Genomic DNA, 23437 nt, shown 5'->3' on the forward strand with positions numbered 1-23437 from the left:
GTGGCATAGGAGCGAAACGAATTTAGTCCCTTGTTTGTGCCGAATCTGGGTTGCACATGGTTTGTTGCATTCCCTCTGGTGTTGTGGGTGTGGACTTTGTTAAAGGTATATTCAGTGATTTCACTTAATTCAAATATAAATTTTCTTTTTCTTTTTTTGTGATAATCCTCCCTACTGTAGAGTGTGCTGACCATATAAGGAGTTCCTCCCTGTCCCCAGTTCACCCCTGGGGTCAAAAAACCTTAGGTTTCGTTTTTGGCTAGGTGGCCCATCCTTCATCCAATCAGGATAGAGAGGGGCCTTCCTACAATCAGGATCAAGCGGGGGCAGGCCTTGGTGTGCGTGCTGTTGGCCTGTTGCGTGTCCCCCCACTGTAGTGCGTGCATGTACACATCTTGTTACCGGGGCGGACTGGGTTTTTTCCAAATCACTGAATGCTCCTTTAACATTAAGGAAGTATTTAGACAGGTACATGGGTATCTTGGTGGTGTATCGAATCTTGTGGACCAGACCCATTGTCGTCGACCCTAAGCCATTCCAGCCTGTCAAAGTGGGCAGGGGTGAGGTGGGTTCGGGGGGTGAGGCCAAGTAGGAGCCTGACCAGTTTGTTTTGGGAAGTCTGGAGCCTTGTTTTAAGGGCCTTTGATGTGCTGTGGTACCAAGAGGTGCATGCATAGTCGAAGAAACCTTGTACGAGGGCTCCTGTTAGGGTCTTCAAGGTGTTTTTGTTGACCAGTGAGGAGATCCTGTAAAGTAAAGGAATCTTGTTCTTTGGTTGACTTTTTTTATTACGTTGGTGGCCATTTTATGTAATTTTATGTTGTTTTACAGATCAATTTTTTTCTTTCTTTTTAAAAAAGTAATCTGTTAATATATCTGTATTCTAGTATCCAGAATACAGATTTTCTGTAGGAAAGTTACATACAGGTTTATATTTGATGCACAAACTGGCGCCCAGTTTAGCAAATTAGTTGAGATTATTTTTAATCCAGTATAGACCTTCCTTGTCAGTGGAATTGCGTTGCTAGGGAACAGTTTGGGTCCAAGTTTATTTCCTGTCAGCTACTACAACAGGAATAAACTTGGACCCATTTAGAATGTTTGTGCTGTCAAGTGTGAAAAGGTCTAATGGAGTCACAGATTGAATGTCTTTACCACGTCGTACATGTGTTCATGCTTAAACCGGCTATGTTTTAGGTTTTTTCTTTTGTATTTTTGGACTGACACACCTACAAATGGTTCTGTAATAGGCAGGCGGAGGTACATTTGTACAATCTCCGAGTTATCTATAAATTAGCCTCAGTTTAGATGTAGACTGGATGTGCTCAAAGCTTTTGTTAGTATAGTCCCACACAATATCTTCACTTTAATGCAATTGCATTGATACAATAATCTTCATCAGGCATCTGGTGCCTCAAGTGTTCCTATCTGTCCAGAGAAGCTTGAACACTTTATCAGTAGAGGTAGTTATTTTTTAAGGCTGGAAAAGAGGAAATATCCACACACTGAAAAATGATCTCCCAATAGTTAACCACTTGAACCCCAGCAGCATCCAAAGGGGAACATTATAGGACATACACAAGCTCATAATGCGATGTGCTGTGAGCTTGTAGATTGTGGAAAAAAGTGGTCTAAGTGGTTAATACAAGAAGAAGAAAACTACACCACTAACTACATCCCACGTTCATCCATAGAAATGGGAGGATCGTCTTTAGTTTTTAATGCTTCATGGTCCTGGAATCAGCTCCAGAATGACATTAAACTGGAGCACTTAATCCCTTTGAATGGTTTTTAAAAGTTTACTTGATACTTTTAAGGTCTGCCGTTGTTTTACTCAAGTTCGTACTCATGTAATCTATGTTATGTTCTGCTTAGTGTGTTTATTGCATTTTATGTTGTGATCACTGCTTGATTTCTTTCTAGGCCAGGCCAGCCAAAAAGAGCTCTATCTCAATGGGACTTGACCTGATTAACCACATGAACCCTAGCTTCCAAATTCTGGGGGGCGAAAATTCAGAGAAAATAGCAGATCTACAAGCTCACAACACGGCGCAAATTAAGCAAAAATATTAAATAAAGATTTAATAAATATAAATACAACAATATGTTTATTTAGGAGATTTTGGCTACGGTATATGATCCTCAGTTTCGTTTGTCCATTTCTCAGTTATTCCTGTATCCAGCACCTGCACCCATGGATGGATGTGTATACAATGTGTATACAATGAGTTGGTCGGTGTGAGCTCACCACCATTGGTGTGTGAATGTGGGAAGTGACGACGCTGGCGTCGACTGTTCGCCGCTTCACCTCCCAATGTATGAATGAATGAACCATTGTAAGCGCTTTGTGTAAGCACGTAGTGCATAGAAAAGCGCCATAAAAATGCAATTCATTATTATTATTATTATACAGATACACCATGGTGCACTCCATCTCACCTGTTTTCATGGTGTTTAAGTCGGGCCATATTTGACTTAGCTTTCCATTTAATAATGTTGATTTATTTTTATGAATGAATACATAAATAAAATGGTATGCCTCGCTCTAGCTTTATACTGGTGCTTTATAGGCACATACATCTATATCCAGCAGGTTGTAGTTTGGAGAGGGAATTTGGGTCCTGTAGTCCGCCTAGTTTCAAATCTTCATACAGTCAGTAGGTCAGTGGTTCTCAACCTTTTCTGGATCAGGGCCCACTTGAAAATCTCAAAAGCGTGTGGTCAGATGGATGGACCACGTGCATTTTCAGAGCATGTTTATTTTGATGATCAATCAGTTGATTGTGTTTCATAGGAGTATCTTGTGATGTCCATCCCAAATAAATAAATAATCTACACTACAGCATCAATGGAACTAATATGGATCAATGGAACTAACATAGTATACTTTAAGTTATTATTCTCTGTATCAAATTCAATACGCAATGAATACTTTTCAAGGATTTAAAGAGGAAATATCAAGACCTTTTTTACATAATTATTTTAAATATTAATGTTATTAAGGGACCAAGCCAGTCCCGAAGTGACTGGTCCCTATTGTCTGTTTTTTCTTCTCCTTCTCCTTCTTCTTCCACCAAAAATAGCAGTTCTGGCTGAACCGTGCAGTCAGTTTTCGTGAAACTCAGCAATATGGTAGAGGGCCACATGCCAAGTGGTGACGATGCGAAGCCCATGACCATTGGCCAAAGGGTGGCGCTATAGTACTCAATTGAAAATGCTTCCTGCTTCGTCCGCCTTATCGCTGCTTGCAGCTATATTATTATCATTATATTTGGGGCCCACTTGCAATACCTTTGTGGCCCACCAGTGGTCTACAGGTTCACTGGTGGCCCGCAGGTTGAGAATCACTGCTATAGGTGAAAAACATTCTGAACCCAGTTCAGAATGTGTGTTGGCTGACTTGGCCACAAGGAGGCAACCTCAGTCTGCAACTCCACTGAGCACAGCGCAGAGGGCAACCAAAAGGTCAAAGGTGAGGAGAGATAGCAGAGGGCAACCAAAAGGTCAAAGGTGGAGGTCAAAGGTGAGATAACAGCCCAGAGATAAGAGCCTGAGGTGATATGTGTATGTGTATTTATTTATTTGGCATGGACATCACAAGATACTCCTATGAAGTCTATTTCATAAGAGATAGAAACATTTGTAAGCATAGCCAAACTTCACCTGCTGGCTTTGGACTCTTCCATTGCACATTGGTAGCAGTGTTGTTTTTGACAGCAATTGATTTTAGTTTTAGTCATAGTCTTTTGAATAGTTTTTTTCATTTAGTTTTAGTCACATTTTAGCCACTTGGTTGGAATGTTTTAGTGTTAGCCTAGTTTTAGCCGACTAAATATCATAAGAGTTTAGTCGACTAACTCTACAGTTGATTTAGTCGACTAAAATGATTTTTGGTGGGCCTTAATGGCTGATTTTACACTTGCTGAAAATAGATATTGTGAGCTTGTGAGATCTGCTATTTTCATCATGCAAGCAAGTGTAAACTAATTTGTTTCCAATTAGTTTTCCCCAGTGAAAACAGGTAGTCAATAAAAAAAGTCGTCATAGTTTAGTCGCCGAAATCAACACTGATTGGTAGCTGTCCCCGTCAGCAGCACTCAACATCCATTCCATGCAACACTTACAATGTCTTCTGTGCTTTAATATGTTCCTCTTTGAGTGACAGTCTCTTTGATTAAAGGACCACTTCACCACTTTTCAACATATCTTCATCTCTACACCCTAGAGGTCCTCACTAATGTTCATGATAAAATTGCAAAAAAATCTACTCAGTCTGTGTTTCATAGGAGGGCTGTGGGCAGTTCAGAAACCCATCCACCAGTGACCTCATCGATGGGGAATCCAAGCTAATAGAAACCGCAGGCTTTCTATTCCTGAAAAGTTGCAATGCAACAATAATACAATTCTAAATATTTATTTAAAAAAAATCTGCCTAACGATGTCACTGGTGGATGCCTCCTGACAGACAGAGTGAGGACCAATTATATGAAGATAGGTTGAAAAGTGGTGAAGTGGTACTTTAAAGAAATCTGTTCTTTGCCTATACTGCTTCTTGAGAATGTTTTGACCAAGATTCGTCTCTGTGCATAACTGTATAGAAAGTGTTAAAAATGGTGGATTTGCATTTCCATTTAAAAACTGCTGCTGAGCCAATCAAATGAAACTATGGGGAAACTGAACTGACAAAGAACTGGAAATTGTGTTTGTATCATGTTATTGATGTTTATGTTATATTGTTACCAAATCCAGGAGGCCAAAATCTGAATGCACCTGATCTATTCCTTGTCATAGATCCATTCCTCCATTTTAAACTTTCCGTCTCTAACTAATCTCTTGCATGTTTACAATAATTGGTCTTCGTTCAATTAATATAGTATATAGATGTAACTTAGTCCTCCAGTCAGTCGGCATAGCAGTCATCTACATCCAGCAGGGAGGTGGAGCTACGTGCTACCATGTGATTCACATCCCCAATGCTATACATCTGGTTCCATAATATCTCCTTACTGAAAATGGTTGAATGCTCTTTAAGACTTATGAAAGTAATGTTGCTATTCTCATTGCAGCACATGTTGGTAGATTGGTAGTTATTCGGTTACTACTGTGAATGTTTATTCTAAACAGCAAACCTAAGTGTAACTTGCTTTCTCATGATTTGTCATCATTCAGACTCAATCAACCGCCTTCACAGGTCCAGAAAAAGTGGACATTGCACTTCATTGGTCTGCGGATCTGAGTGATGGCTTGCCAAGCAATTAAATTACTCTCTCTAGCCACACTAGCCCCTCCTTCCTGGCAAATGCTGACTTATCATTTCCTGACACAGCAGTTGTATTTAACACAGCGTGCCCCTGCCGACCTCTCTCACACACACACACACACACACACACACACACACACACACACACACACACACACACACACACACTTTTGGCTTTGTATGAGGCTTGCAAAGTGACTGAACATGAACGCATTGTAATGGAACACAAATGCAGGCCTCACACCTCACTGTTCATACAACAACACACATGCCGCCCATACGTTTAAGCTGGTACCTGACTTTTCCATGGAAACAAAACAAACACAAGGAGGCGGATACCCCCCCATTAGTTAATAAAGAATCAAAGTCAGTTTAACCACTTTAACCCCAATTACATTGGATACTTGAAAATACTTGATCTACAAGCTCACAACGTATCGTAATAGATTGACTATTTTTTGTTTTTAACCAGCAATGTCCGTCCATACCTATGTATAATGTATGTATGTTTAGGGTACCAACAGGTGACAAAGTGGCGCTGTTGCACCACTCACTTCAGACAAGTCGGTTTTTCTTAATATTTTTGATTTTTTTTTAACAACATATCTTATACGGGAGTCCCTGCCATAAGATATTTTCAGATTGGAGTCCACGGCCAAATACATATAATAATTCCTTCACATGTAAAAGTTTGAGAACCACTGCATTGCATTGGGCTGTGGAAAAAAAGCTTTGCACAGCGTGACTTATTTCACAGATAAATGAGGACACACACACACACACAAACAGAATACACAAACAAACCATGTGACATCAACTTTCTCTTTTATTTCAAAATATTTGCCCAACAGGATGAAACTCATAGAAGCCCAGAGGTTCCAAAGCCAATCAAGTCTTCTTGAACAGAAGCACCACTCATTATTGCTACCGTATGTATGTCACTCTGCAGTGGGGCCGGGTTGTGTGTGCGTGTGTGGGGAAGGGCTGGGGACGAGTTAGGGTCAGTCTGAAGAAAACTGAACAAAGTAAATCAGAGAAAAAAAGAAAACAGGGATCCATGAAACACTCGCTCACACACAAACACACACGTACACACACACACACACACACAAACACACACACGCACACAAGCACACACAGCAACAGTATGTGGAACAAAGGGGGTTAAAGACCTAAAGTCCAAGGTAAAGTCCAAAACGACGAAAATTTTGCAGATGTTCTCCACGGTTGCCCTCCGATGGAACATAAACACGGCTTGAGACCGTTTACCGGAGCTGTGCCTGGCTACAGGTCATTATGCTCAAATCCCAACCTTCACCACCAGGGGAAAATTTGTAAAATCATGGTGATGGTCAGTCCAGTGCCCGGTGCCAAACAAGGATCATCTTCCGAAAGTAGAACGGCTACGAATGTGGGCAGAACCAGTTTTCGAGGACATAAAAGTCTCGTTTACAGCCCACCTCTGGGCAAGATGATGAACATTTGTGGCCATTTTGATGAGGGAAAAAATAATCAATTAATCCTGCACTTTTTGGATTGTGAGAAGCATGTAGCTAAGGTTTACAGAACATAGGAATGTTGAGCATAATAAACATGGGGGGAGTAGGGGCTCGCTGGTTATCCATCTCTACTATCACAAGTCTAAAAAAAATGTCAGCATGTTTACAAAAACCTCAGTAAAAAAAGACGCTTCGCTGCCGTGGAGTCGAGGGGGGAGGGAGTCTTCTTGAGACATGCCCCCCACCCTCTTTTTTTTTTTTTACTCCTTCTCCTCCTCCTCCTCCTCCTCAGAAGCCTCCTCTGTCACCTCGGTTACCTGGAAGAAGAACCAGGTAAAATAAACAACATTAGGCACAGCATGCGTCTCAATGAACAACTCAAATCAATCTGTGCTTGCTGGTCGTTGAATCTGTGAGGGACAGTACTATGACAATAATCACAATATTTACATGGCTGCTGTGTGTGAATATGGTCAATGGAGTTAACGAAAGTCTACTTTGTGCATTAGGTCATAGATAAGAGAATGAGTAAGAGAGAACTGTTCATCTCTAGTAGTTGATGTGAATTGTGATATATGTGAGCTCAACAAGTGAATGAGAATAGAGGGTGGCGATTGGCTGATACGGCGACAGTTCCACATTGAGTAAACTCCTCCTTTCATCTTCTTCTGATCAGCCATTGGTAGAGGCGGCCGTCTGTCAATCATTTGAGCCAACCACCATAAGCGGCAGCGACCAAACGTCCTGCTGGTGAGATTCAATTACACCCGGGGTGACGGGGTCCACTCCACTCCACATGGAAATAACCAAATAAACACATCCGTTCTCTGTGTCTTATCCTCCTCCTCTCACACACAAACAAACACTCTGCACTGCAAAGCACACAAGACAAATGTTCACTTGGTTGCTGTAAACATGCTATCAGTAACGTGTTAGCAAAGAAAAGGCACGGCACAGTTGGGGGTGAAACACACACACGCAAACTTCCGTACCCTTGACTCTGACTGTCTCGCTCTGCCCCTTCACTGACATCGAAGAGGGAAAAATGGTTCTGACGGAGGACACACTGACACTTGGACGAGACACATAGATCTGTGTGTGTGTGTGTGTGTGTGTGTGTGTGTGTGTGTGTGTGTGTGTGCGTGCGTGCGTGCGTGCGTGCGTGACAATGACAGTGAGTGTATTAGTGAATGTAAACAGATGTAATTGAGTAACAGTTTGGGGTATGGATGTGGTTTATGTGGATTACACAAAGGTTCACAAAAGAGAAGTGGGGAAGAGGTCATTAGTTAGTTGCCTTCCATGATAATATAAACATTGATGTTCTATATTATAGAACAGCTTGGTCCGTTCGAGTTATGTGATTAGAAAAGAGGGATTCCATGAGTGCTGATATCCAGTACTCATGACACACTGTCACTACGCAAGCTAGCTAACATTTACAGTACAGCTGTCAGAATACCCACTCAGGTAGTATTCAGCTGGGACGGGAACCCTCTTTGGAGTTCTTGTTGCTATCTACAGCATAACATTTTTGTAATTTTTGAATAAATATTTTAATTCTAAATGCCTTCTAAAAGATTTAGAAGGCATTTTTAGAATCCTAAAGAGTCCTAAATGGGTTAAGCTATATATTGCTAGCTTTCTGTTGTTGTTTTTTTATATTGTGCTGAATAAATAAATACAAAAATGGGTTCCGAGGCCAAACAATTAATTTGGGGGTCCTTGACGTGAAAAGGTTTGGGAACCACTGGAGTTAACAGCACTCAATCTGGTGTGATATTGCGTCATTCTCTTACCTGCCCAGTCTTGGGTTCTCCATTCTGAGCGGGACCATCGTCCTTCTTCCCCTTCATTCCTCCTTTCTTTGCCTTCATCCCCTTATCGTCCACCACCGGCTTCTGTCCAGAAGCAACCAATTAGAAAACAGAACGGTGCAGCGCAAAATGCAAACAGCATGCAAATGCTTTAACATTTAGCCTGTTTTAAGAATATAACCAAAAATCTGCTTTCCATCAACATTTATGACTGTAAGTGTCGACAAAATATGGCTCACACACGCACACACACAGTTCAACAGACTATGTTGTGCACATCCAGTTGTCGCTGGTAGGGGACAGGATAAGCAAACTCCTCAGATGAGGAAGACCAAACTGTGACCGAATAACGTAGTTACTTGTACCTTGTGATGAACGGATGCTTTTTGCTACATAAAAACACTTTTCGGTGCTAAGCTGTTGTGTGGATTTGTCCCCCCCCACACACACACTTAGGGCCCTATTAAGCAAGTGGAATCTAATTACATATAATTTTACAGTTTTTAAGACGTGGGGGCGGGTGCAATGTCATATTACAATTATGGGCCAGGTAAGAAGCGCTTTCGACACCCCGTGGTGTGAGCAAAACGGCCTTGAATTAGTCATGGGAGTGTTTAAGGGAGTTTTGAGGCTTACCCAATGAACATGTCCGTACTATTCTCTTTACGACACCAGCTGATGATGCGCCCTTTTCGGCAAGTGGTATTACATTTCTGCAGACTGGCACCATAGACATGACATGACTTTGTCACATTTGGGTTAATTATTCATATTGCACTGCATGCTGTCACCTTTATGCCTCCAAAGAACAGATCCACAAGCTGTCACAGCCATGATGTGCATAGCTTGTAGGCCTATGTCTCTATTTTGTTAAGTAACTTGCAGTTTTCATTGGAAAGTCATTACAGCGGCGCAGCCATATGCTAAGGGAGGGAGATATACGCACATCGTCACTTAATTTGTTTCTGTTCTAAGCATGAAAAACAGCTGTAAAAATCTTTATTCTAGTTCATTTGATTCATAAATGAATAACTAAGACTTTGAAATGGCACCTACCTATACCTTTCAGATCGGAATGGAACTGCGAGTAGATACGCAGCATTGGCTGGCAAATTGGCAATCCATGCGTAATGTTCCCAGAATCGTCTAACCCCCGAACATACAAGTTCGTTTGATATTGTTTAATTCGATAAAAATAGAACCATGTACCATACAGCGAATGAAAGCAAGATTCCTAAGGAATATGGGGATTTTTACATTTTAAAAAACGGTTGAGAAATGAGAGAACCATGAGTGTTTATAATATCAAATATTATAAGAATAATATGAAAGACAAACGGGCTGTGAAGAGCTCAGCTCACCATCCCGACAAGGAGGAAATATAGCCTATAGTGCATGCACGTATATGCACTGACTGTTGCACACACGCTCTTTATTTGTTTCTATTGAAAAACACCAGTAAAATAACGTTTATTTTATTTTATTTCATTCGAGTCACGACGAAGGAATGAGTTGAAATGCCATACGTGCGCCATGCGTATTGCTGCGGCCCCAATGTTATGGTCTTCGCTCGTAGCATATTATTGAAGAAGAATTGAGTCGGGTGTGATACAGCGTATGAAAGCAAACCTCCCAATGAGTATGGAGATGTTTTAATTTCTAAAAAAGGTTGAGAAATGAGCGATATATGACCCTTTATAATCTCAACGAGAAAGCCAGAAAACTCGCTGTTGCCATGTGTCATAGAAACAAGTAAATAGGTCTATAAACATACTCCCAAAAGAATCGCATATAACAGGGGTCTACAACCTATTTTAAATGAAGTGCCATGTTTTTATTTTCTAGATAGTGAGTCTGCCATATCAAGATTCCTTTTAATGACACCACATTAAAATTTCCAGCATATTTTGATTGTCCACAAATATAAAGTTCTTCCTTCTTTTTACATATTTTCTTGCACATTGTTAGAATGATCATTATAAATATATATCCCCCTGCAGTCAGAGTTCATTGTTTTAATGAATGAATGTGATGCATTGTGAGCTGGTAGATCTGCTATTTTCAAAAGTAATCTTTGAAAAAAGTGACAATTGTGGAATATTTTTGAAAAATGTTATTGAAACATTTAAAAACACAAATCTGTCATGGGGGTCACTGGCTTAGTTGGGCAAATGCATTAATCTGGGGGTCCTTGACATGGGAATGTCGCTGTGTGAGGATCACTGGTTTAAACAACATTAGGAGAAAAGCCCAAATAAGCACTTTAGAAACAAGAAAAGCAACCACAACTACCAATATTTACAAGCATCTTTGCAGAAAAAGAAGCCGCTTATAATAAACAGACATGGCAACACTCCAGCAGCACTCCAGAGCCGCTCAAGTGTAAAATGAAACAGTGCTTTTTGCTTTTAAGACGTGGTCAGACCCAGGCGGAATCGGTATGCGCTGAGTGTTTTTAGGTCAAGGGGCTTAATAGCAAATTAGCGCAAAGCGAAAATAATTAACATATGGACACTCCCCCAATGCTAAATTATGCAGGAACGTGGTATTCCATATGAGTGAGCGCTCACCACGGCTTCCATAATACGAAAAGGCGCAGAGCGAGGGCGAAATCTGTATTACCGCATGGGTTTTTCGTCTTGCTTAATAGGGCTCTTAGAGTGTATATGAATTAGATTGCATGTATACCAATTTCAATCAATCAATCAGCGGCCATCTCTAGGTGTATGTAAGTGTATTTCAAAATAGATAATTGTGCACATTTATCCATTGCAATTCAAAAACAATTCACAGAGAAATATAGCTTGTTATGTATAATACTACGACACATCTCATATTCACAATGGGTTTTAGGAAATCTGAAATAGGAAACCTGGCCTAAAATAACTTTAGGGTTAGAGTCGAGTCGCCAGATGCAATTTTAGTAAGATTGCAACACTTTCAAGATTTTTCAAAAATGTAAAAAATAAAAAAAAGCAAATAGGGAGATATCGATTAGAGAAAGAGAAAAACTATCTCCCTTTTCGGTGCTCGAAAATATATTACTCACTGTCAGCCTTGAATACTCTAGTTTCATCTTTATAGCTCACAGTCTTTGCACATAGCTACTGTAGTGGTGAAGGCTCACTGTTTGGCTTGTTGTTGAATAAATAATATGCGTGCGTCCGTGCGAGCGTTCGTCCGTACATGCGTGCATTTTACCTTGACAACTGCTTGCTTCTTGGGTTTGATGTCAGACCTCTCAGACTTCTCAGACCTCTCAGACCTCTCAGACCTCTCAGACTTCTCAGACTTCTCAGTCTTGGGTGGAGCAGGTTTCTGCAGGTTACACAGAGCTCTGTTAGCACTGAGCTACCATGAAAAAGGAAGTCGTACCAGTCCAGGACATTAGGGAAAACACTTTGACCTAATGTGCTGTCCTTAACTGTTCCCTGTACATCATGGCCTCCACAGTCCACACCTAGTGATGAGGAAGTCTCTGCAGTCGCCTCTCGGTCAGGGTGGATGCATTTCGTGAAAACTCAATGGCTGGTATAGATCACGTACTTTTGATGTCCTACATTCGAATCGAGGTTATAAGACATGATTTGTCTTTCTGAGCTTCTCTTTCAAGCCTCTCAACACTGTACTGACTGAGCAAATAAACGTGTTAAAAACGGTCAACAGGATTGTCCGGTTGGCATTCACCCACCGCCACAGACCTAGGTTCAAATCCCAGCAGTGGTGCCTCCAGCATGGCTGGCACTCGAACTAACACAATTGGCACTGTTCTCAGTAGCTGGTGAGGGAAAAAGAGATAAGATAAACCTATATTGCTTCCGGAAGGAAATTCAGGGACCTTTGTGACACTAGTGACACAAGCTGGTTGACTGGGAGGGCTGTCCAGCACGTAGGGGACCTGTAGATTGGCTATTTGAACTATTCAAAATAGTAAAAAGTTTAGGGATAAGTGAAAAGGCACTGGCAGAAATAGGGCCGAGCAGGGGCACAGCTGAGTTCCACATTGAGTTCCCAGTGAACTCAATGTGGTTTCCTACACTCACCACCCCAAGCCAAGTCAACAGGGCAGAGAAAACTTTGACCACGTTGACCGGAGTCCCTCAGGGCTCTATAACATAATAATTTGTTTTGTGTTATTGAGGGGAAAGGATTAGCTGAAAATAGCAGATTGACAATGCGTCGACACATTAGGAGCTTGTCGATCTGCTATTTTCTGCTAAAGCTTTCCCCAAAATAAGGATGCTGGGGAACATTTTGACTTTGAGACAGTATTGGCTTGGATGTGAGGGTCTAATGCAAAGGTTTTTAATTATGGAATTTAACACTGCACTTGCTGTTTTTCCCTGAAGCTGCTAGCTGATTTACCCGTGACAAAAGTAACTCATTTGACGTTCTCTCAGAATATCTCTGCTTTGCTTTGTAAAATAAGTTGGGTTCTATACACAAAATACTATGTTTCAATTATTATAATCAATCATTAGATAATACTCTCCCTTTTTTAACTTTCATACCGTAGTTCAATTATGCACTCTATTCTATACACACTATAACACCAGAGGTTGGCTAACCAGGTAACTATTACCTCAAAGTAAAACACTTATATTAGCAATTTCTGGACCCATGCAAAAGTACATAAATATAGTAGTACACACATAGAAATGATTAATTACATGCATAGAAGTTTTGTAACAAAACATGGTTACAAGAACATGCTGTTCAAATAAAGGACCTTTAAAGGAGAATCCCGGACTAGCCATTTTCTTACCAAATTCTGATGATATATATATATATATATATTATCATCATGAACCACTGTTAGTGGCGAGACAAAAAAGGAAGAAAAATAGTTGAACTCAAGGCGGAAGCCCTACATTGACATTCTGTATTTTCAACATCATCAAATGTGCGATTCACCCGCCGTGCACGGTTGGAGCTGAGGAGCGCACGCTCGGTTTAGCTCGCTCGGTGGTGTCTCACGTGGCTCAAGCTCGCTTGAGACGGCACCCCTCCGTTGTGGTCTAAAACTATGGGCCGAAAGTCCCTCGCTTCGGCGGAAATTCCCTCCCTTCGTGGGGCGGAAAACTGTGTCGTGTCCTGGTCAAGGCGGAAGCCACAGACTGACAACATTCTGTGGGCGTATTTTCAACATCATCCACAACAGATAAAAAAATTATCGAGTGATCTAAATAGCGATTCAGCGATTCACCCGCCATGCACAGTCGGAACTGAGGAGTATAGAACTTTTCTCTTCTTTCTTTTGCTTCTTCCAATGATCAACGGATATATTATCGTCATTTTACGGTAAGAAAACGGCTAGTCCGGAATTCGCAATTATGGGGCGGTGTCCAACAAGACGTTTTTCCCTGAGTGCAGTGTATGTTTTGAACTCAGCATGTTAATGCTGAGTTTGCTGAGAGCTGAAATATTTTCAACTCTGATGTTTGGAAGCGGTTTTAGGCAAGCGTCTTGGCGTTTTCAGCCAGGGAAAAAAAACGTCTCAGTGGACACAGCCCCTAATACACACCCAGCATGCACAAGACAACAGAGATAAAAAACAGATAGCCCTTAGAGAAGGCCGGACAGAGGATGGAACCAGGACAACAGAGATAAGACATGCATACGGGTACAGACCCAGTCTTCAGGGAATACATTCATGGGACGTGTAAAATGCTCACAACTCCCATCAAATGGAGGAATTGATTTTCTGTTATGGTAATATGACATTTTAAACACAGCATCCAAAAAGACTGGGTGTGGAACGAGTTGGGGGGAGGTAGGTAAATGAAAGGAAAGGTAGAGCGGTGAAGACAGAGAGGGGAACAAAAACTTACCGCTGACAATCTCTCTGACCTTCTGGTGGGCTACGGGAACAAGGGATGAGCAGAGAAGTGAGAGGGACAGAGAGAGATAGAGTGAGAGACAGAGAGAGAGATATCAGTTGTACCTTCAGGGGCTTGTGATGGAATATGTGTTTGCTTAGTGGTGGGTGTCAGGTCCCAAGTAATAAGCCTATCCGTGTTTGTGTTTGTGTTAATATCTCATTCATACGCACACAAAACACACGCTCCACGTACAAAACACAGCACACCACACACATTCTGCACAATAAGCACATCCAAAACAATTACCTCCTGCTTTGTGACCTTAGAGGCCTCCTTGCCCTCGGCACCCTCAGCAGACTGTGGAGAAAGCAAACCAAACCATGGAAAAACATCGATTTAAACTCTCAACTGAACTGGGTCTTCACATACCATATTGAAATTAATGTAATCCAGTGGCTTCAACTTGACTGTCTAGTTTCATGTTAAACATTCAGGTCCTGTTCTTAAGCCATAGGCCAGAGTAACAAATCATCAAGCAGAGAGCTGCAGTGTGGTTGCAGCTACATGTGACAGATAGTATCATATGTAGCTAGAATAGGGAGTGGGGAACAGTCAAAAATAATTGGAAAGAATGTTCTTTAACCTCTCTGCTCAGTGTAAATCCCTATGACGTCCAATTTGAGGCATGCCAGTATAGTTGAACGGATAGTGCGTCGACCACATAATTGCAAGGTCACCCTGTTTGATTATGTCCTGTGTTTGCATGTCATTATTACTCTCCATCTACAGCTACCTGTCTCTCTACCCTCTCTCTAAACAAAGAAACAACCAATCTATCTGAAATTGTACATGGCCATTGAGCATTGGCACAGGCAGGGACTGACTGAGCTGACTTTTCCATGTCCTCAAAGTTATTTATTAGAGTTAAGGCATTGCGCATTCATACCCAGACGTCTGGACATGGCTTTTTTGGAGGGGCGCTAGCCCGTCCTATGTCCAGCTTTTAGTGTGTGTGCACAGATTTTGTCCTACACAAACATTAAATTCCCATTGACAATGAATGGACAATTTTACATCATAGTGTAAACACAAACATTGCGTAACACAAACAATGAAGACGCAGGTGAGGACGCAAATTCTGATTGGCTGGAATGAGATGATGTATGATGATACAGGTACAATGATAAGAGCGGCCCTCACTTCACACAGGTGTTTTTCTTTAAATATTATTAAAACTTTTTCGAACAACGGCTGAATTATAGTTACTTATTTTTCACAATCGTTTACATGTGGTCACCCACTGGTCAGTTATTACCCTACACTGTCCATGCACGTTTGTGTTTAGACAACATGGTCAAGGAGGATAAAAAATGTGGGAAGATTGTCTCCTGGCAAGTAGTATCAATGGGCTGTACTTCTGATTTACACATTTGACAGAATAATTTCACATCCTATGCACCTCAGAGATGATAACATTTTGTGTTTAACTTTAAACAATATAAATAGCCTACACCGAACAGAAATGGGGGTCCTCAGATAAAATTAGTTAATATAGCATGAAATCAATCAATTTTAACAACGACATACAGTATATGGGGAACCCTGAAACAAAATATTTTCAGCTGTGTTAAATAGCAGTGAAAGTGGGAACCAAGACTTTTGGGGATACCATTAAAGGTGCGAGGTGACTATAATAAGCTGATGATGTGGGCTGGGGCCCACCTGTAGGCCTTGCAGGTATTGCAAGTGGCCCCCAAATAATTGCCAAAACACCAAGAATTTGATGACACTACTATATATATATAATATATATTTTGGAAAAACAAATGTTGTGGTATTATTTGAGGGGCGCCAGCCCCTCCTATATACAGCTTTTTGTCATAACTCGTGTCACATTTGCCATTGACAATGAAAGGAGAATTTACGTCATATGTGTCTGAGCAAATTGACATGTTACGTCATGATGATGTACGATGATAAGAGCGCCCCTGACTTCACATGGGTGTGCTTTTGAGGGGCGCTAGCCCCTCCTATATACAGCTTTGGTCCCCACACGTCTCAAGAGTTGCCATTGACAATGAAAGGGGAATTCAGGTCAAATGTCCACTAAATCTTGTCCCCAAGCGTCTCAAGATTTGCCATTGACAATGAACAGAGAAATTAGGTCGCTAAATATGATGTAAATTAAACATCAAACGCATTCACATTGAAGGGAAAGTTTACATCATATGTAAACAAGCTAATCAGCTAATCAATCACAAGCAACAGGCATTCTGATTGGCCAGTATGAGATGATCCATGATGATGTATGATAAGAGTGCCCCTCACTTCACACGGGTGTGATTTTTTCTTTAAAACTAATTTAAACATGCTCTGACGCACCGTGGCCCACCCATGGTGGTCAAATGGGTGGGCCATAAACACTTTAGAGATTTTCAACCCCCCCCCCCCCCACACACACACACACACACACACACACACACACACACACACACACACACAGGGTCTCTTAACAGGTTATTTGCATGGCAGGGGTGAGCAGTGCACCTCAAAGAACCACTAAGCTCTGCCTCTGAATAACTATAATTGTGTTAGCCCTAGAATGGCTCTTGTTGTTTATACAGTTTGTACAGTATTTCACATACAGAGCCATAGAACACCCTAGTTCATTTCTGGTCGGACGCAAAATGCGCGGCCTAAATGTGATAAATGCTCCGTTTGTATTCACCCATTAAATAATTCCAAAGACGTGGAGTGAAATATGGTCCTCTAGTTTCATATCCATGTGAAAGTTCTGGCACAAAACGTGCATTTAGTCAATTATCTCCACTTTTTCACGAGATGCACACGGACAGCTGGACTTAATTTATCAAAACTTCCTCTGATCACCACAAACGACCAGGGAAGCACAAATGTTTGGGTCACACAATTGGCAGGTGCCTTGCGATAGGTGCTGGGTAATTAATCACACCACTTGCCAATCGTGTGACCCAAACTTTTGTGTTTCCCTGGTCAATTGGTGATGAAGTCTGCGGTAAACAACAGGAAGTATTGGTAAAATCATGGAGATAATTGACTAAATACACGTTTTGTGCCAGAACGTTCACATGGATATGAAACTAGAGGGATCTATGTCTGTGATACATGATAATTTACAAAGTTAAATGAATGATCACAGGAATTCTAGGTCTATAATTGTGTGTAAATGGAATACATTGCAGTATAAAAATGTAGGCTATAAGCGCTTATGTATTTATTAGGCCTATTATTATAGTATATTATGCATTTGATATTAAACAATTTAAAGACGTGTTATGGCATACCATGTCAATAGCTATATTATGCTTATTAAGTATTAAAATTACGTTTTTAAAGCTATCTGGAGGTTCCCATGGGGGCACCCAGCTTGCGCTGGCAAAATATACACTTCAAGGTGTGTAAATATCTGCTGTTGTCTATTTGGATGCATAGTTGCATACACATATATTTCACAATTTCAGCCTATAATAAACCAACAACAACCTACATGTTGTAATAATAAGATACTACGTTTCACACAGAAACGTGCTCAAACGCTTCACGCTCTCTAGGGCTACAGCAGGTAAACCATGCAAAAATGATGAAAATGTGTTGGTTTTTGCGATCGCATCATTTGCATAGCAACGACCTCCGCCCCTAATGGCCCCCCCTATTCTCTCTGTCCTCAAAGCAAAGGCGAATCTGCGCACGGTGTGGCGGTCGGACAATGGCAGTTTTTCCACGACAGAAGAGCTAGTTTCCATGTAATGCACTGATAACAATGCTGTTGCGGCCCCCTTCTTTCACAGCGGCAATTGTGTACTACTGCCTCGCTTTTCTTTTTCTCTCTGGATGTGGGTTTGTTCTATCGGCTCAGCCGCCCGCTGGTGGCGGTGTGTGTGTGTGTGTGTGTGTGGTTCTGCCATTGATGATCACCCATACAGACTGAAAGGAAGGCAAGGGAGGTGGTTTTCGTTTTCGGTGTTAAATTACACCTCCTTCAAAATCGACACAGAATCATAAGCCAAACATGCATTAAGTGTGCGCACAGAGCCACGGACACACCACGCATCAATCCATCTATCCATCCACCCACCCCGACTTGGCAGTGCGCACCGTGCCAGCAGCGCCGTGCTGTTCTGTGCTGTGCGCTGGACACGACAGGGAAGTGGTGGAAGAACATCACAAAAAAACGACCACCAGAACGGCCATTGAGAAGAACATGGCACTTGCACATTAAAAAAATGTGAATTAAATAACACGATTCTTTGGTCAAATCAAATGGACCCACATTGGACACATTGGGCTCCGAGTTGTGTTATTTATCCTGTAAAAAAAATAATAAAAAAATCCCCGCACCGAAGAGACCGCAAACGACGATTACTAAAACTTTGGCATCAGCTCACCTGCTCGACGTCGTTCGTCACCAAAACCGCGCACCGCTAATTTCCCTCTAATAATGCAGAGAAGAAACTACAACCTAAGTGAGCCACATAGCACCACAGAAAATACATACAACACTCACCTTTCTCTTCGGCATTTTGTTTTTGCTTTATGGATAACTTCCCCCCCGGGGCAAACAAGAAGGTCAAACGTTGAAGGTAACAAGAGGTGAGTTTGAACTACCTCGAAATACAAGGATCAATATCTAAAGCACCTTCGATAATGAGATGTTAATGAGATGCACTCCCAAACTCTGTGCCTCGCTCAGCCATAGGCCAGAACTCTCCGAATCTTCTCCCCGTCGTCGTCGCCGATTGGCCAGGCTCCCCCCATGTATGTAAATTACACGGCTGCGATCATTGGTCGAGGGACAGTTCCATGGCAACTCTCCGATTGGCTCCGCGGGCTTTGTACGCAAATCAACCGTCAGTCCATTGGCTTACTGGAAATAATGCTTTGAGTTATAATGCGTCCGTACGGCGGCGCCGCGCGCCGAAAAGCTCCGATCTACAAGCTCACATTTGGCAATGGACGCAACGCGTCGTGAGCTTGTAGAGCGGTTGTTTTCGCCGCGCGGCACCGTCGTACGGACCAAAGTAAAATCAGGCTATAGAAGCTATTGCCGCTGCTGAGAGAGAACCAGAGAGAAAACAGAACAGTTACAGAAGACACACGGGCCAGTGATGGAAACGTGACCGACTCTCTCGGTGGATCTCGGCAGTGTCGGGTCGTATCCCCGGAATTCTAGTATAAAAACACAAAGGAATGGAAATAATGCGGACAATGTGGGTTGTGGTTGTTATTTTTGCAGAGCGCGTCAAAGAACTATTCTGTCTTCTTGTGAAAGGCGTGCAGAAATCAATGTGTTCTTCTGATGAAAGTGTTAGCTTACCACCGCCACTGTTTCTCCCTACATGGTCTATTATTATTAAGTTAGATCAGCTGCTGCTCCTTTGAGTCCTTTTATTGGGGACTATTCCGTCCTCCTTATTACGAGTGGGGAGTCTGGGGACCCACCACAGTTGACTTGTGGAGGATTTAACACAAAACATTATTATGTAGACGCGGTCAAGTAATTGTGGAACAAATGAGAATAAATGGACCTCATTATAACATCACACAGGCAGTTAATACAGAGTGTGTGAGCTCATGTAATTTGCCACTGGCAAAGTAGACATGCCCATATAACCCACGTTACACACCCACATATTATTTTCCTTCCTTTCCTGCAATGCAAGAATATATCTCAGCATGGCCATATTGCACCAGCTACACGTACAGTGTGTGTGTGTGTGTGTGTGTGTGTGTGTGTGTGTGTGTGAATACAATTCATGGAAGTCATGCAGGTTGTTTTGAAAAAGGTTAACTTATAATATGCCCCTAGTAGCCTATGCTAGCCTTGAAAATATCCTTATTTGCCCTTTGAGCGAGCAAAGTTGGAAAACCTGTATATCAGGTCACTTCAGGTATCACAATCTTGAAATGTGTGTACCATATTTGCAGCTGGATTTGTATTGTCCTTAAGGCTCTTTACACTATGGTGAAATATGACCTGGACTCCTTAGGGCCTAAGGCTTAGGCAGTAGTGTCATGGGGTGATACTAAGGTCTCAGAGGCACTTGCCAATGCAACAGGTCATATTCTACTTGCCCACAAAAGTATAACGTCCATTTTAAAATGATAGATACATTTTGAATTACTGTTCAATTTAACATTACGCTTCTTGCCCTTAGACGTCTTACTGGTTGTTTTACTTTCTGGGGCTGTGCGATTAAAAATGTCACACATTTATAGCAACAGTGAAAATAGCACATTATGGGTAAAGGCTCTTATTTTACATTCCACAGACCAGAAGACAGATTTCTCTGGCCACGTTCAGGTGTTTAGACAGTCTCGACAGTGTTTATAGACGGTTTCGTCTCCTCTCAAATGAGCACTTGCCCGGTCGGGCAACGGACTCAACCTGCCCATAAATTTGATTTACCTGCCAGGAGCAGGTGGGCAACCCGTCAGCGCCTACCAAACATTATAGAGCTGTGTGTGTTTTTTTGCAATTAGATTTTTTACCCTTTATTTATAACAGGTCAAGAGACAGGACACAACAAGAAATAAATAGACAAACAAAAACAGTCCTAAAACAACAGTCAATACAGTCAAAGAAAATCACACCCGTGTGAAGTGAGGGGCGCTCTTATCATCATGACGTAACATGTCGATTTGTTCAGACACATATGACGTAAATTCTCTATTCATTGTCAATGGCAATTGTGACACGAGTTCAGGACAAGAAAGGCGTATAGGAGGGGCTAGCGCCCCTCAAAAATAGAGTGAAGAGTAACAAAAGGAGGGAGGCTATGTTATACAGTAGAACCAACTGTGAACAAGCATTTTAGTTTTACTTCACCTTCATTTAAATTGCATTGAATTGAGAGCGAGAGGATAGTTGTTAGTGGAGTTGGAGCTGGTCTCTAGTTAACACTAAAGAAAGTAGGAATGCTAAAAGTTTAAACACCAAAGTACCGAAACAATGTAATTCATTAGTAAACAATTCCTGAAATGGTAGGCCTACTTATCATTGGTATTCACATACTCATCTTTTTATCATCATCTAGCTGACCATTTAATTGCACAAAATAATTTGATCACTTTAAAAATGAACCATAACATCTGTGAGTTTGACATACTACACTGATGAAGACAGCATGTTAGCATAACGATGAAGACATTGATGAAGAATTTTCGCCATGGCGACTTGGTAAACTGGCGAATTCTCCAGTATCCGAACTGGTTTATTCTGCCCTTCATAGTGAAGCATAACCGTTCACATATGCTGCTGTCCTATTAAGTAAGTTATGTCAATCTATGATTGCTGGTACATGAGCTGACTTCCATAGTTGTACTAGCAATTTCCTACCGAACAATATAGCAGTTTGGACCCATTTATATAGTGTAGAGGGAGGTTAATTTATTTACATCAAAACCTTACAAACTCATGTACAAATCTGAAAAGGTTGACAGAGTAAACAGTTTAGTCACAGATTCAAATTTGTTATAAATCCAGTTTTTCAGGTTGTGATGCTCACTATATCATTCTAGACAATTCCGTACACGTGGCTAGCAGGAAGTAGCCTAACAGTGTGTAATGTGGCTGTTCTGCTGTCTGATACCTACTTATTACATTCTAATAAGTCATGCTCTAATAATTAAAGCATGACTCAGTATACAGTAAATTTGACCTCACTTGGCACAAAATTCGAATGTCTATCCAAATGTTTTTTTCTCTCCATTCACTGGTTGTAAAGTCAACCCAGGCCCACACCTAGGCTCCAATGTAGCCTGACAGCGTGTCGTGGGTTCGAGTCCCGATGGCCTTTGCTGTGTGTCACTCTCTCACCCCATTTCCTGTCTACCTATACTGTATAATTAATAAGGCATAAAAAAGCCCCCCAGCAAAGACATCTAAAAAAAAAGGTCTAGTCAACCCAAACATGAATAAAGACAGCAAAAACCTAAAGGTGCACTGTAACTTTTTTTTATTAATAAAATGTAATTGTGTCCAATCTGTATGGTAGAGTATGTTAATACAAGATTATTATACAATTGGGGTGGTTGTATTTTGTATGGTAGAGTATGTTAATACAAGATTATTATACAATTGGGGTGGTTGTATTTTGTATGGTAGAGTATGTTAATACAAGATTATTATACAATTGGGGTGGTTGTATTTTGTATGGTAGAGTATGTTAATACAAGATTATTATACAATTGGGGTGGTTGTATTTTGTATGGTAGAGTATGTTAATACAAGATTATTATACAATTGGGGTGGTTGTATTTTGTCTCCCTGGTCTTCTCACCTAGTCACAGGATCTGCCACAAATTAATTTATCCTCTGAGCAACAATGCAGCTCAATGGTAAATGGAAACCAGGTCTAAATCTGGGGTAGAAGAGGAAAGCGCAGCTTTAACATGTACAATACAAAACATAATCAATTTGAATTCAACTTTCACCAAATATTTGCCCCAGAATAGGGATGCTATAGAGCTTCGCAGTCCCACCCCCTCCCGAGGACCAGAAGTGAATTCCCCGTTCATTTTCCTCATAGACTTTTCAAAAAGTATTTATATAAAGACGCTTACACCGCGGACAAAGCAAACTGGAGTTGTGACAAATCATGAAAGTAAACACAATGTTTTGGGCCAATCAAATCATTTGTAAGAAGAAAAACATGGCAGGATAGTTTGTTTTTCGTCTTACAAATTATTTGATCAGCGAAAAACATTGTGTTTATTGTCATGATGTGTCACAACTCGAGTTGGCTTTGTCCGTGGCGTAATCGTCTTTAAATAAATACTTTTTGAAAAGTCTATGAGGAAAATGAATGAGGAATTCACTTCTGGTTCTAGCGTCGTCATGAAAGGGGGCGGGACTGCGACGCTCTATAGGGTTAAAGGCCAAGGGTTATCAAACTGAAAATAAAATCATGCAAATTAATCATGAATAACTTGTGAAATTAAACCTGAGGAACTTTCTGTTACCTACATACCGGTAGATAAATGTATAAATAGATTGATTGA

The 23437-nt window shown here is 41.2% G+C and overlaps 1 protein-coding gene across 2 annotated transcripts; it reads right to left on the reverse strand.

The window, feature by feature from the left end:
* Positions 1-6068: 6068 nt before the first annotated feature.
* hmgn3 (high mobility group nucleosomal binding domain 3) lies at positions 6069-19093 on the reverse strand. 2 transcript variants are annotated; one of them, XM_079526978.1, is made up of 6 exons: positions 18942-19092; positions 14705-14755; positions 14408-14437; positions 11778-11894; positions 8559-8660; positions 6069-7076 (listed from the first exon to the last, which is right to left on the reverse strand). In XM_079526978.1, the coding sequence occupies exons 1-6, from the start codon at positions 18954-18956 to the stop codon at positions 7020-7022; spliced, it is 372 nt and encodes a 123-aa protein (XP_079383104.1). In that variant the 5' UTR covers positions 18957-19092; the 3' UTR covers positions 6069-7019. The 2 variants fall into 2 exon arrangements, with proteins under 2 accessions (XP_079383104.1, XP_079383105.1); XM_079526979.1 differs by lacking the exon at positions 14408-14437 and having other exon boundaries at positions 11778-11861; positions 14690-14755; positions 18942-19093.
* Between the last annotated feature and the right edge of the window lie 4344 nt (positions 19094-23437).

Source organism: Electrona antarctica, assembly GCF_951216825.1.
Source record: "Electrona antarctica genome assembly, chromosome: 17".
NCBI lineage: Eukaryota > Metazoa > Chordata > Actinopteri > Myctophiformes > Myctophidae > Electrona > Electrona antarctica.

Bases quoted from the DNA above. Each gene is read 5' to 3' on its own strand.
- hmgn3 (XM_079526978.1), bottom strand. The intron at 14,438-14,704 runs GTAATTGTTTTG...TTGTTCCCGTAG, and splicing joins CTAAGGTCACAAAGCAGGAG to CCCACCAGAAGGTCAGAGAG. The intron at 8,661-11,777 runs GTAAAATGCACG...GCTTCTGGACAG, and splicing joins AGAAGCAAGCAGTTGTCAAG to AAGCCGGTGGTGGACGATAA.